The sequence below is a fragment of the Fistularia commersonii genome, chromosome 11 (assembly GCF_037954325.1).
Source record: "Fistularia commersonii isolate RoL2024-O1a breed Wild chromosome 11, RoL_Fcom_v1.0, whole genome shotgun sequence".
In the NCBI taxonomy this organism is placed as follows: domain Eukaryota; kingdom Metazoa; phylum Chordata; class Actinopteri; order Syngnathiformes; family Fistulariidae; genus Fistularia; species Fistularia commersonii.
The window spans coordinates 8938627-8952739 of record NC_141294.1 but is presented as its reverse complement, the minus strand read 5'-3'; the positions used below and the strand labels follow the sequence as shown (position 1 = coordinate 8952739).

Here is a 14113-nt window from a genome sequence, read left to right as displayed (position 1 = left end):
CTGAGGATAATCTGAACAGGCATTTTAAGCTTGTTGTTACCTCGTCAACTGATCCGTGCCGTATTACAAACAAGCCAGCAAAACAAATTAGTGTTTCCATTTACCAAAATAGAATTCTACACTTCTCATTTGCAGGAAATATGAATGTAGACACCACTCCATGTGTATCACAAATTTTCCATCCATATCGAAACTTTGATTATGCTTGGGTGTCAATGTGGCTTTTGATACCCAGAATTACTATACTGGAGGTGATTACAGGACGTGACTTTTTTTTTTTTTTTTTTTTTTCAGAATTCATTTTATAATAGGTCATGAACACAGGACCATAAAAATATAACACATGACAGATAAAAGCATTATGATTGATAAGGAAATGCAAAATGGACTTGTTGGAGTTGCAGTAGAAGAGCTACTAACACAGCCTGTGGGGTCACCGGTAAACATTCTTTCAGTAATCTAATTTCTTATTTTGAGTTATCTGGAAAATATAACCATATGAGATTGAGCCATCTTTAGATAGATAAATACTACCACAACTGAAATTATGTAAAGGTTAGTTAGGGACAATACTTATATTTGCATTCTGTGACTATTGCATAAATAATCATAACAAATCATTTTTATCTTACTTAAAGAAATATCAACAAGAAAATGTTGAAATTTTATCACATTATTTATGTTTGGTCTACATATACATATTTATAGCCAGTTGGAGGCTTTCTCACATTACACTAAAACTGCTGAAACCCCAAGACATAGGCTACATGATCTTGGGATTTACATTTCTTTAATGGGACATTTCAAAAGTTTCAACAATATAATTTCATTTTAATTACGATTTTTAAGAAAATATTACATAGACAATAATGAATACATTCAGGCATATATTTATACAGACAGCATTTACGTTTGATTATGTGCAAATGCTGGTAAAAGATTTTCTCACGGACACATTTTATAGACAATCTATAATCATCAGGACATGTAATAATCAATATATTCTGCACAAGACCAGTCAGTATGTCTACAATTCAGAAGAGAGCATCTCCATGCCAAAAGTGCAATTTTTGTGTTTTGCAATAATACAGAAAACACAAATGAATTAACCATACAGTAAGTACATAATGAACGGGGCACAAATTCTAACGCACAGAGATCAAGGCTCTGCTCAGAAGCTGCACTCCCCCTGAGTCTTTACCAACAGGACCCACACTCACTAAGTCCTTCCCAGCCCCAGTACACACATTAGCTCTGAGCGACGACATCCAAAGCATGGAGATTCTCAATTGCCCCTTGCGTTTCCTGATTGCAGATCAGGCATGAATTCCCCTAGATCCTGGTCTTGATCAAATAATCAATTAAAAGGAAACTATCATTCCAAAAATAATTATGAACTTCTATCAGAAATATCTTCAGAAATAAATCAAATTGACATTTTTTTATGGAGCTCTGTATGTTATTTTTATATTTGCTTTACTCACATCGGGAAAACATTGTATTTACTAAAAATAATATTACTGTCTCTACCAATTATGTGAAAATGATCTGATAAATTCAGAAAAAAATGAGTCCCTCACATCAAAATAATTTTCAAATGCAGTGAATGTGTGACGCCAGTGTAGGGGCTGAGCTGCTGCTTTAATAGATGACAGAATGAGGTCTGTTGGAGTTGAGGCAATAGCAACATGATTGCTGGAAAGGGTAACATTCACTGCACATTAAAAGCATTTTCATTTTTAATATCTGTATTTTCTGCTGTTACCCCTGACTATCCACAACTCTATAATTCCCAGCACTGAAAAATTAATGCAAATATGAAAACTGTGTGCATATAAACAAGCTGCACAAGTATTATTTTAAAGGCTTTTTAAAATTTCTGTAAATAGTTAATTCACTACATGGTTACTGCAATCAATAGCAATTGTTAATGTGTCATTTCTCTGCATTATAAGACATATTGCATTTTCTTCTCATTTCGTTTGAGCCACCTTGCAAAAGAAATGTTCATACCAGCTAACAAGATCAATACTTTACTTCAAGTTCTAGGTTTGCATCTTTTCTTTGCTATAATATTTAATCTGTATCAAGAACCCTTTATATTTTGTTCTCGTGGAAAAGGGTCCATGTTACCATTCAACACTGGACATGTAAACATAAAAGCAATATTCTGGTTCATAGTGCACATGTATAATCTTCAGATTGAATTTGCACCATCTGTCAAAATCATGCAGACTTTGAGCTCCTACTTTGACATGCTGCTGTCATAAAAGGCAAGAACAGAGATGCAATACCAGCTACTGGGGAAAAACATTTTAAACAAACAGCCAATGTTTGAATGTTTACAGACAACTGCAATATATCCAGAATGCATTCTGAAAGAAATTGAGATGAAAGTGAACACTGGACTGTTAAGGTCAGCATTGTGAGCAATTGTGAACTGAAATGGGCTGACAGATATAAGTAAAGCAACAGTTGAGACAATGACTAATGGCGTTGTGCAGGGTGGTAAGAGTGGTCATCCTTGGAACCGAACGTTCAAGGTTTGATTCCCGCGCCTCTCCAAGCCTGTAAAAGTGTAATTGTACAAGACACTGAACCCCTAACTGTTCCCCTGACATCACGAGGTTGCTCATGGTTCATCCATGATGGGTTAAATGTTAAGAAAATTATTTGCTGACAGAGATTAATAAAGTGTATTAAAATTTTAAAAATTAGATCAAATCTCATATTGTTATTATTGCAAAGATCAAACACTGAAGGCAGCCATGTGACAAGAAGCTGCCATGTGGATTTCAATATTATTAGTGTTAAAATGGTAATGCCAGTTTTAGTTGGTATTGTTCTATCAATTCATGTTCATAAATTAAGTTGACAGCAGCCATTTTTTTCTGTGTACAAAATGCATTTTGCAGAGAAAATGTGTATAATTTTCTAAAAGCTCAATTCGACCCATATTTTGCGAGACATTTAGCAATCTTATCTGTGAATACATTCAAATATATTTATTTAAAACAAATAATATTCAACAGACTACTAAAAGGAACAATCAGGAAATGTTATGATTGCCTCTGACATTTAATACTCAGCAGTGGCTTTACAATGTATAAACAGTGTCTCATCTCCTCATAAAATTCCAATAAAACACCACTGGGTCCCCTGATTACCAATACCTATGAAATGATAAAGACAGAGGCCACTAGATATCTAAGATAGCGTGGGTTTAAAGTATTGGGGTGGTTTTTGCACCTGGCATGTTTTATCGGGTCGGCTCCAATATAGAATCAAAGCGTTCACAGAAAACTGTGACAGACTTTGCCTAATCTTTACCAAACTAGCCCAGGACCAGCTTAGTATGTATTTTCTTCTCCTCCTGAGCCAAGTGAAAGAGGCATGCCTTTTTTACATAACCAGGCAACGCAGTTGCATTCAAGTGCGTTTCAAAGTCTAACTCCACTTAAATTTGTTTTGGCTTGATACATTGCCAAAATTAAAATCACATTTTTTATGAAAATGATTCAGACTCCATTAGTATATTTGGATAATGTCTAAAATCTTATTTTAATGAAAGTGAGTCAGACTCTATTAGTCTATTTGGATAATGTCTATCAAAGAGGAAGAACAACCCACCAAACAATTTTGCAAACAAATAAACAACAGCAGATGCTTCCAGAGACCTTGTGGATTTTGCTTGTTTTGTTTTGCTTGAAATTTTGCCTATGAAACTATTAGAAAATGCAAAAAATGGAGCAACTGATCCACAGACTGGGACCATGCGCAAAATAAAGGTTTACCACTACCTTGAAAAATAGCATGAACCTCATCCCAATAAAAAGATTACTGAAGGACACAATTGGAATCCTTTATAGGTCCTGTGGCGTTCCTTGAACAAGAACATTCAGAAGAACAAACTCCTACTGGTAGACAGTCCTGTCTGTTAGAGTCGCAGCAGTGTGGACAGCAGCAGGTCCGTGCACTCAGTCTCTTGGCATACACGAGGCAGCCCTGCTGCCCCCACCCTCCTCCACTCCCCCAATTCCACTAGTAAAGGCTCCAGGCCTGCTGATGCTGTTGCTGGGGGTATAGCGATGACAATGAGGTAGAGGACGAGGTGGTGAGCTCGCAAGGGCCAAGCTGCTTTCCACACACACACATTCAGTCCAGCTTCTCCTTCTGGACCAGCTTGGGAGCATCTACAAAGTCCCGGCCATTGAAGAGGATGAGGCCACCAGTCACTATGCTGGCTGTTCCCCAGAACAGGACGTAAGCCAGCGTCTCCGTCCACGTGTCACCTGATAGGGAGCAGCAGGTCGTTTTCAGTGAATAAGAAATTAGAATTAACCTTCAGGAGGAGAAGCCAATGTCAAAGCTTGTCTTACCAGCCATTAGTAGGCAGATGATACACATGGAGAAAGCCACCACCATGATGATAGGCAACTAGAAGAGGGAGAGGATCAGTGAGCAGTGAGATAAGGATCATGGAAAACAGAAACCTTCTATCTGCCTTCTTGAATCATACCGTGAGGAACTTCCAGTCTTTTGGGTCACGCAGTGGAGCTGCCCAGTCAGCTTCATCCACGGCATAGTTCCCAAGGAACAAGTCAATGGAGTCCTGCATTCAAACAATCCAACTGCTTCAACTTTCAATCGTGATTAATGTCCATCTAATTGTGTTGAGAAACTGATAAAATCTTAATGACAGTCAAATGGACACAAGCAGATTCACAGACTGTTTGTGGTAATTTGCAGTAGGACATTAATCCCTTTTATTTGTAGTATTAAGACTTGTTTTACCCATTCATTTTATTCTTCACAGCATCTAAGTTCAATCCAGACAGTTTTCATGAAGATTGAAGTTTATTGTTTCTCCTCTCCAGGTTGATAGTGGTTGTCAAGTAACGTAAAAAACGTAAAGTAAGTTATTGGCACTTTCAAGTAGAAGCGCTGTTTTACGACAAGTTAATAATGAAACAAGGTGTTTATTTTTATTTTTGGGAAATGTCACCCAAAACCATTACTTCCATAATTCAATTACCCTCCCTGACTGGGAACGTCGTAGTTTGATAATAATAACTACGCACGCGTTTCATTTGTAAGTGCCTTTTTTGACACACATGAAACATTTTCTTAGTCAGGAACACAATTGAAATAACCATTATTACTGTCTTGTCATAATCATAATCAGCCCCTAGAATCAATATTTCATTTAGACTCAGGGACAATGTGATCAAAGAAGATGTGAATGAGTCCACTTTCTTCAGACTCGATAATGGTGTCAGACAAATCAAACCCCTTTCAATATTGTTTAATGTTTAAACCAGAAAAACACTAACTTCCCTTGAGACTGTAGCACCAAGAATGTTTCACCAACCTGTCTGAAACCATCAGAGAAATTGTTTTTGTAATATCTGATCATGGAGTTCCAACCGTCCATAAGCAGACCCCAGTGAGTTCTTTTCCCTGTCCTGAAAGGTTCAAGCAAATAGTCAGGGCCTCCATTTAGTCGAAAACCTCCAAGCACACAAAACCAGGCACCCTTTAACAAGTAATACACTATGCTAACAACTTCTGTGTGCCATTTTGCATTTTTGACTGTTAGCACCACCCTTAGGACAGTTTAACACTTTACAGTTGTGATACCCTGAGAGGTGTTGTTCCAAAGAGAAATGCTTCCATCCATACTGTGCTTACATTGTTGACAATACTTTCCTCCACTGTCTAATGTTTTTGGGACAAGTACCAGTTGAATGTTTTTTGTTTTGTTTTTTTTTAACTAATTTTGATTGTTCTCCATTTCTGACAACTTTCATGGGTTGTGTAGTGGTCAAATTGTTATCGAAATTAGAATAGAATAGAATATTCCTTTATTAATATTGGCAATATCTTTAAATGAGTCTCGATACAAAATAGTGCTGACCATCTGATTTTCCTATGGAAATTATAACCTGAATGATCAGTAACTTATGCTTCACAGGAATTATTGAAAATATGAATTCATAATCCCCCCTGATCATTGTGCCCCTCAAAATACATCTATTCAGGAATTCACAACATGTGCTGCCCAGGACCTTTTAAGCTTTGATTATTCAGTATTTAAGTCAAATAAGTAGATGAGATCTGCTCCTAATTCTATCACAGAATTATGACTTTTTGGATGTCGAATTATTGTTTATATGTCGTATAACATCTTAAATTCTTTTCATTCACCTGTGTGTCCTTTCTATGAAATCTTACCTGGTAAAGTCAGTCTTCAAGGCACCAGTGCCAGCATACTGTTTGGCACAGGCATCTGCATTATCTGCCCAGGCTGCCAGTGAAAAATTAAACATTATAAACAGGGTAAAGCCAGGTGAATTACAGTATTAGTCATTTGGACAGAGTTGAGTGGAAGAGAACCCACCATTCTTGTACATCTTCTCAAAATCTGCTTGCTCCTCAATGGGCTGGGTCCCATGGAGGACTCCCATCCTCTGCAGGCAAGAATGTCAAATCTCAGTCAGTCCGCAAAGAAATACAATTTTAAAGATTTAAAGCCCTCTGTCAGCTCAGTGGTCATCATCTATCCAGTTTCTGCTTAACTTTTGATGTTTCACATTAAAAGTAAATACAGAAATACATGATTGATGGAAATTACCCTTTCTGATACCAGTGACTTTGTCAAGCCTTTACATTTTTGCACGGCTTAGATTATTGTGTTATACAATAGCAAACAGCAATGCCATTCACACTGGAATTTACATTATATAATACTTTAAAATCACTTTAGTATTTAAGAAAAATAGGCTGTATTTCCAATATATTTGGGTCAACATGATTAGCAGTTACTGGAATCTGAGGTAGCAAAAACATAATTACATACAATAATGCTTCTAATGAACTGAAAATAAGAAATGGGAAACCAGGAATTATACTTTAATCCAGCAATAACTCACAAGGAGTTAAGAATATGGGCCTGGTAATAATCATACAAAGTCAATTGAATGGGGCTCCAGGAAGAGATTAAAATGTGTTGAAGCTTTTATGTTTCCCAGTGGTTGAGAAAAAAACAGTAATCAATTGAACAGGAATCATAGTGAACTGAAGCTGAGTGACATCACAGCTCTGAGTGAGAAAAATCTAACATTGTTCTGTGCAGGTGTTGTATTTCAAAGGGTCATACCCTTAACTGAGACTGAAGCGAGCGCCGGGCCAGCAGACTCTGGATCACATTAGTGCGGTCCAGACAGTCCATGCAGTTGCTCCTAAAGGTGCCATCCTGGTTCATAAGCACTTTCCCATCTGCATCGACCAAGAAATACCTGCATACACATCAACACCATTACTACTTGTTTCAATTATCAAGTAATTTTGTGTATCTATTCATCCATTAGAGAGGATTCAAGATTCAAAGTGTTTATTGTCACATGTGAAGCATAGAAATGTGTTTCCCTGTACAGTGAAATTTCTGAATTTGCTGTCCGCAGTGCATTTGGATATGTGCCGACAGGAATAGTGTAAACATTATTATAAATATGATTATAGATATGAATATGGACAGTGCAATAGCACAATTACAGTGGCAAAAAGACATTTCAGTGCGATACTTGGTTGAATTCGTGTGCATATTTGTAAATGTATGGTGACATCAGACATTAGATACATCTAGTGGGGCCAGATCTCCCATACTTTAACACCCATACATACATACATACATACATACATACATACATAAATAAATCAATCAATAATTCACACAGACCCAAATTCATCCTGCATTTCAGTGACCATGTCCAGTAAGAGCTGCAGGCGGTGCCACCTCATCCGACTGCACTCCTTGTGGAAGTCAAAAGCAATGTACCTGCAGGAAAAAAGGGTTTAGGAATAGAAAACACAGTGTGGGTGAGGGGACCGAGGACCAAACTAATCGTACTTGATTGTGCCATTTCCCAAGCTGTTGATCATCTTGTCGAATGCAAGCTCCAATGGTTTTTCTGAGCCCTTCTGGTTGATCTATAAAGAAAGAGGAACAAAAAATATCCTGATCTGAAAATAATGCAAGGAATCTTTTAAAAGCATTCCAAAGTGTCATTTCTGATCAGTCATCTCCTGAAACACATAACCAGATGAGATTACCTGTGTTTCAACTTACCAGGTTCAAAATGACTTGTCGTCCATAAAGGATAATCTGTGAGTCAAAATGCCTCTGCAAACCATCCAACTGAAGCAGCAGTGGGAGAAAGGAGGAAAACCTGACATAAATTTTATATTGAATGTGTATCATGTATAATGTGTAAAAACAGCTTACATGGTTGACTGTTTTGCTGATCTGAGGTTTGGGCTTGTACTTGAGGTTGGGCCTCTGTGACCAGTAGAAGGGGATTGAGCCTCTCGTCTGCATATAAAAAAAAAACACATCAAAATATTATCATAGAATTTTCAGATTTCTATACCCAAACCTAAATCTCCAAGAGATACGAAAAACTATTTCCAACAAAAGCAAAGTTACGTAGATGCTCCAAGATTAATCTAGGTTTGACAACTGGGCCATTAATTGTGTCAGAAATACTGAAGATGAAACTAGGACGACCACCAGCTATAAAAATTCTAAGATATTAGCTACTGTAATTTGAGGGTAAATATTATAAAGCAGTGATAGTATGTTGTATTTCTCTAGATCTTGACAATAAACATCCCGTAATTCCTCCTGAGCCAAAAAGAATGTCCTACTGGCCCTCTCATACTCTATCCTGAATAAGGCTTACCTGAACAAATGAAGCCTTGGCACTGCTATACTGCACTATTTGTTCTGTCTCCACATAGTTTGCAGCATGACCTTCTGAGTCTATACCTACAAAGGAAAACATAATTAAATGTTTGAAAGGGTGAAAGTGTAATGGTTTGCCAGAGACAATAGCTTAATTATTTATCATAGGTTAATTGTGGACAACGGCTCCACTGAATGTGGCTTCAATTTGTTGTGGACATGTCAATAATCTCATTCTTGTCAGTATTGTCAGTAATTCTCACAGCATTAGGGGTATGATTGATAGAATGACGAATTGGCTAATTTTGAAAAAGGGTTATGTGCAAACTTTTCATAAATAAAACACCTGAGACAGAGTCAAGTATAAAAGACCTGAAAAACTCTGAAATCTGTAAACTATGAAATCATTAGAATCCCATAACAAAATGGTACAACTGCAGCAGTGCTCCCACACTATGAAGAAATAATGAGGGGAAGACTCCTCAGCATGGCCGACCACAGTGGAGGTGGTGTTTGAGCAGGGCGATTAATCTTTTTATGTTGAAAAAGACAACGCCAAAGGTAATGATAGATGTCTATTAAGTCTAACATTAACATTATCTCACAAATCACTACCATTTCATGTTTGTGAGTGTTTCTTAGGTAGTCAGTTACCTCGTACATAGTAGCGAACACCAGCTCTGAAACAACTTCTCCTTGAGACAATACTCCAGTCAAATACTTTCCCATTGATGCAGCTCGACTTCATGATAATAACTTAAAGAAGGTTAAGATATCAAAACTGAAACAGGAGTCCACAATACACATACAAACACACTCTCCCACATACTAACAGACAGACGGGCACGCACACACCACTGTTATTTTCTGACTAATGACAGACTAATAACTCACCCTGCCACTGGCTCTGCTTGAAAATATATGCTTCGGTTAACATAACAATGGCGCAAATCATTGTGGGATCGCTACGTTGTGTATGTTAAAATAAAGTCAGTTATTGCAAAGAGATCTTATTATGTTTCAGGCAGGGTAAATTGTCTCAAACTGAACACTTCCTAACATAAGGAATGATCATCCGGAAAAAGGATACAGCCGTGAACCACAGGAAACACAAACTTATGTAGCTGTAGGAGAAAAGCAGTGTTACAGAGCAATGTTGACTGTTTATAATGCCTCTGTAAATTTCTCCACAAAAAGAGAGTTCCTGAATTCTGTTAGCGTCCATCCCTGTTTTTAAAATGGCCTCTTGCAATGACGACACATAGTATCTTCTTTTGAAGCAAAAAAGCAATGTCATAGCTGCTGGGGAGACTCATCGCACATAGCTATTTCATAACGATGACAGGCTTTTATGCTTAATTTGCATGACCCTTTTTTCAGTGTCTACTACTTTAATTAGCCCACTTGTTTGACCTGGTTTTTCAAAAAAATCCCCAACATGCTGACCAGACCATTAGATAAGAGCCAAAGTGCGTGTGATGTGATCAATTTAAAGCATTCAAACATTTCATTTTCTTTCTCCGTTAAGACCTTAACCAAAATTAGATCGCAATCACGAGACACATATGTAAAGAGCCAGCATCTCCACGGTTTGTTGGAGTTGCCAGGGTGACAATGTCTTCTCTCAGATTTACCGGTGGCCGTACCTTTCTGAAAATCTCATACTCGTATCAAAAAATTACAGGCGGACAAGATTTTCCTCGAGGCTTCTTTTGGGGGGAAAAAAAAATGGGTGATGTTGTTCAGCGACAAAAATGCTATGTGTACACAGGCCCTAACACACCGTTGAAGCTCAGCTCAGACATATTTATGACAAAACTTAAAACAGCATTCTTTGTGATGCTCTACTATGGGGGAGGCACACTCGTGCCAGCTGAAACCTTATCATTCAAACATTCTCTACCTCTACATGCATGTTTAATATCTGTCAGAATGAAGTCTCACCTCTGGCAGTGCAATGAATTCTCTCAGCAGGTGGCCATTCCAGACGAAGCGTGGATCCGCCTAGAAGTGGTAATGACCATGTTATGACAGTGCTAAAGAATTTCAACTTGGTGGTTTTCAGCTGCAGGGGGCAGTTGTGGCCTGTTGTGCATGAATCTACACGACTGCACAGCGAGCAATTAGATGGCCAAGGCAGGGGATCATTTTGTTGATGAAGAAAAAAAAAGTGACCTCAAAATAAAGGGAATACTTCTCAGGCACTCACAGTGACACATGACCTATATTGTTTAAGGCTCATTGATTTATGTATTCTGCTGATGAATAAACACACATTCATTCAAAGTGGCAAACAGGGGTAAATAATAATGATTATCAGTACTTGTGGGAAAACTCGGTCAGAAAATACCTAAAACGGCATTTCTGATACAAGTAAATACATAACAACTAAGTCTTGTTTGCTGTCAGTTGTAAATATCAATAGTTGTGACAAGGCATTTCACTCCAGTCACCGGGAAACCCACCCTTTCCAGGAGGCTCATCTCCTGAAACTCTGGGCTGGTGTTGGCCAGGCGCTGCAGAGTGTGGGTCAGGTCATAGTCAGTAGCGAAGTAGAAGCCGTCTGTGTGAAGAACGTTGTTGATCATGGATAGGAAGGTCTTGTTGTCCTGCATCTGAAACGAACAGTTTTTACATGTAACAACTCATAAGTCGGTCAGCTGGTCTAGACAGCAAATGAACCTTAAAATATCCACTTATGGGTATTTCTTGTGTCTTCTCCATGACTTATTTTGGTGGATTTGATTGTTTTTTTCAAAACCTTTCATAACCCAAATTACTACCAATTGTAATTTCACATGATAACGCCTGATTCTTGTTGATTTCTCACAAACAGAGACCAATTTAAACTGCACTAAGCAGACAATTTAGGTCCATTCAGAGCAGGTTTTCATCACTAAAATAAAGAGGTCAAGCGGACAGTAGTGAAAGCATTAAAAACTAACAAGTTACTGAGACTAGTGCAACAAATCAACAAGCGGGACAGTTATGACAAATATCGTCAGGAAAGGAAAGATGTTTAACCTGGTTGTCATTAAGGTGGAGAATTGTCTTCTTATAAGAGATGACGTCAAAATCCAGAGCCTTCCACACAGCATGTCCCAACAGGTCTCCTACCTTCTTCTTCTTTGTGATGACAATCAGGTAAACTCCTGGCACAAACAGGGGTTTGTCAGTATTATAACTACTGACAGTTGACTGACAACCGTACCACCATCTTAGCCTACCTGCTACCAGCCGGATTGTCCCCATCAATCCACATATCGGCCTGCTCTCAGCAGACGCAGGAACATCCCTCCTCACTGAGGACCGAAGCCAACGTAAGACCGATTAGTGATACTGAGGCCACAAAATGAACCTGTTGTCTATCAGCAACCCGATTATGATGAGTTTGATGGTTCAGGGTGGCGCAGGAGGTAAAGCAATTGTCTTTGGAACCCTGGTTCAATTCCCGGCCCCTACCAGACACTGAAGCCCTAACTGCTGGTCGGGGGCATGCCTACTGCTCATGGTTCATCCATGATGGGTAAATGATAAATTGTTATCATTATTATTATTATCAGAAAAACATTCCAATAAAAAATATAAATGTTGGCGTTTGGGTCTGTTACTTTCGACTGCGATTTAGTCAGTTTCTAAATCAGAATGACGATCATAAAGAGAGTAATCAAGTGCATTAGGATGACGTAGGAATAACACACATCAACTGTCCATCAGCGCAAACACAACAGAGCCACACCCCCTGACAGTGCTCACCTGTGAGCGCCACCTCGGTGGACACTCGGTCGATGGATAGGACATCCACGCAGCCCTCATCGCAAGCCTCGATGTAGAACTTCTCTGGTGTGGTGCGCCTGGAGACATAAACCCACGCGTAAGCGAGGAGACGGGATCGCATTTTAGGGTCACAACTCAGTATGAAAGGGAGGACAGCAGCCCGGGAGCTACAACTTCCCACCAGCCGTAGACGTGAATCACAACCGGTAGAGCGGCTGCTTCACCTTTAGCTTTCGAAAAACTCCCACGGTAGAAAGTAGCGCAAGAGAACGCTCATTTCAACGAGGCCAGACGCTAAAAGAAAATTCCGCGTTCGTCGTTGTCAATCTCCGCCCGGTGAAACCTTCTTATTGTAAAATTAAAACTTTGGCAGGAATCGATTGTGGCGTTATACGCAGGGCCAGTCGGGTTAACGCGGAGCCACACGGACGGAGGAACGCCACAGCCGAGCTAGCTAAGCCGCTATGTCGTCTGTGCTGTCCCCGCGGAGACCCGCAGTTGTCCGGTCACGTCAAATACAAACAAATGTGAACATTCATAGACTATTCCGTGGCACTTACAAGTTGAAACTCTCATAGGTGCTCGCCATCTTTCATGCAGTCTTGACCTCCGTGACGTGTCGGCGTCAATCACGTCGCAACTACTTCCGTCATCAGCCGAGGGGAGAGGAGGCGTCGCCTGTCCCGAACAGACGCTAGAAGGCGCTCGTATCACGCAAGAGTCCCCGTGCGTGGGTGTGCAGTTTGTGTCCAATTACAGCTATTTTCAGTCATGACACTATATGCTACGCATTATTTCATTTTAATTATTGACCTAAGTGCGACACTCCACACCATCATTTTTCTGTTTCTCTCTAGGCTTCACTTATTTCTGGTTACAGTAGTGAATGTTATTTATTACTCTACAATTGTCACACTTAGGTTAGGTCAAAGCACCATACGTCTCATTACTGTATGTTGTCTGTCTTATCTAAAGGTGTTCTATATGTTGTCCTGTCTTATCTATATGTGTTCTATATGTTGTTCTGTCTTAGATTTTAATGTCTGCCCTGTCTGTCCATGCATGGGATAGTGAAAAATATAATTTCTCCTTTGTATGTCGAATTGACAGTAAAAACTGATGTGACTTGATTTGACACTATATTAACAGAGGAATTACTCATATTTTCTATATTTGTGTGCTTATTGGGTGACTTAGTGATTGTTTTATTGTCAGGGCTGGAGGGAAAATGTGGACACAAGACTAAACAGGAGCATGGGGTTGGTGACAATGATTTATTTTGTAAAGACAAGTGCAAAATGTGATTGTATGTACAGGTGCTAAAAGACCATAAGACGTAAATATTCTATTAGCAACAACAGAAAGACACCAGGGAAAAACATAGAGGAGCGCACAAATACAGGGAAACCAGACAATGTTGTATCATTAGCGTATGATGGGAGACTGGTGAAACATCTGAAAATTCCAACCTTGGAAAAGGCGATTAATTAAAAAAAAAAAAAATGCTTGCCATCCATCCATTTATTATGCTCTGAGGTGGAAGTCTAACCACTGCACTAGTGGTTAGCACTTATAATGTAACCGCCATTTGAA

General features: G+C 39.0%; 1 protein-coding gene across 1 annotated transcript; it reads right to left on the bottom strand.

Moving 5' to 3' along the window:
- Positions 1-2301: 2301 nt before the first annotated feature.
- LOC147229413 (phosphatidylinositol-3-phosphatase SAC1-B) lies at positions 2302-13171 on the bottom strand. The gene is made up of 20 exons (XM_086154876.1): positions 13081-13171; positions 12500-12597; positions 11971-12045; positions 11768-11895; positions 11209-11358; positions 10688-10747; positions 9834-9867; positions 9398-9499; positions 8742-8827; positions 8285-8371; positions 8129-8197; positions 7910-7989; positions 7739-7837; positions 7160-7298; positions 6401-6470; positions 6235-6307; positions 5372-5465; positions 4520-4612; positions 4380-4437; positions 2302-4292 (listed from the first exon to the last, which is right to left on the bottom strand). The coding sequence occupies exons 1-20, from the start codon at positions 13107-13109 to the stop codon at positions 4156-4158; spliced, it is 1761 nt and encodes a 586-aa protein (XP_086011002.1). The 5' UTR covers positions 13110-13171; the 3' UTR covers positions 2302-4155.
- Positions 13172-14113: the final 942 nt, after the last annotated feature.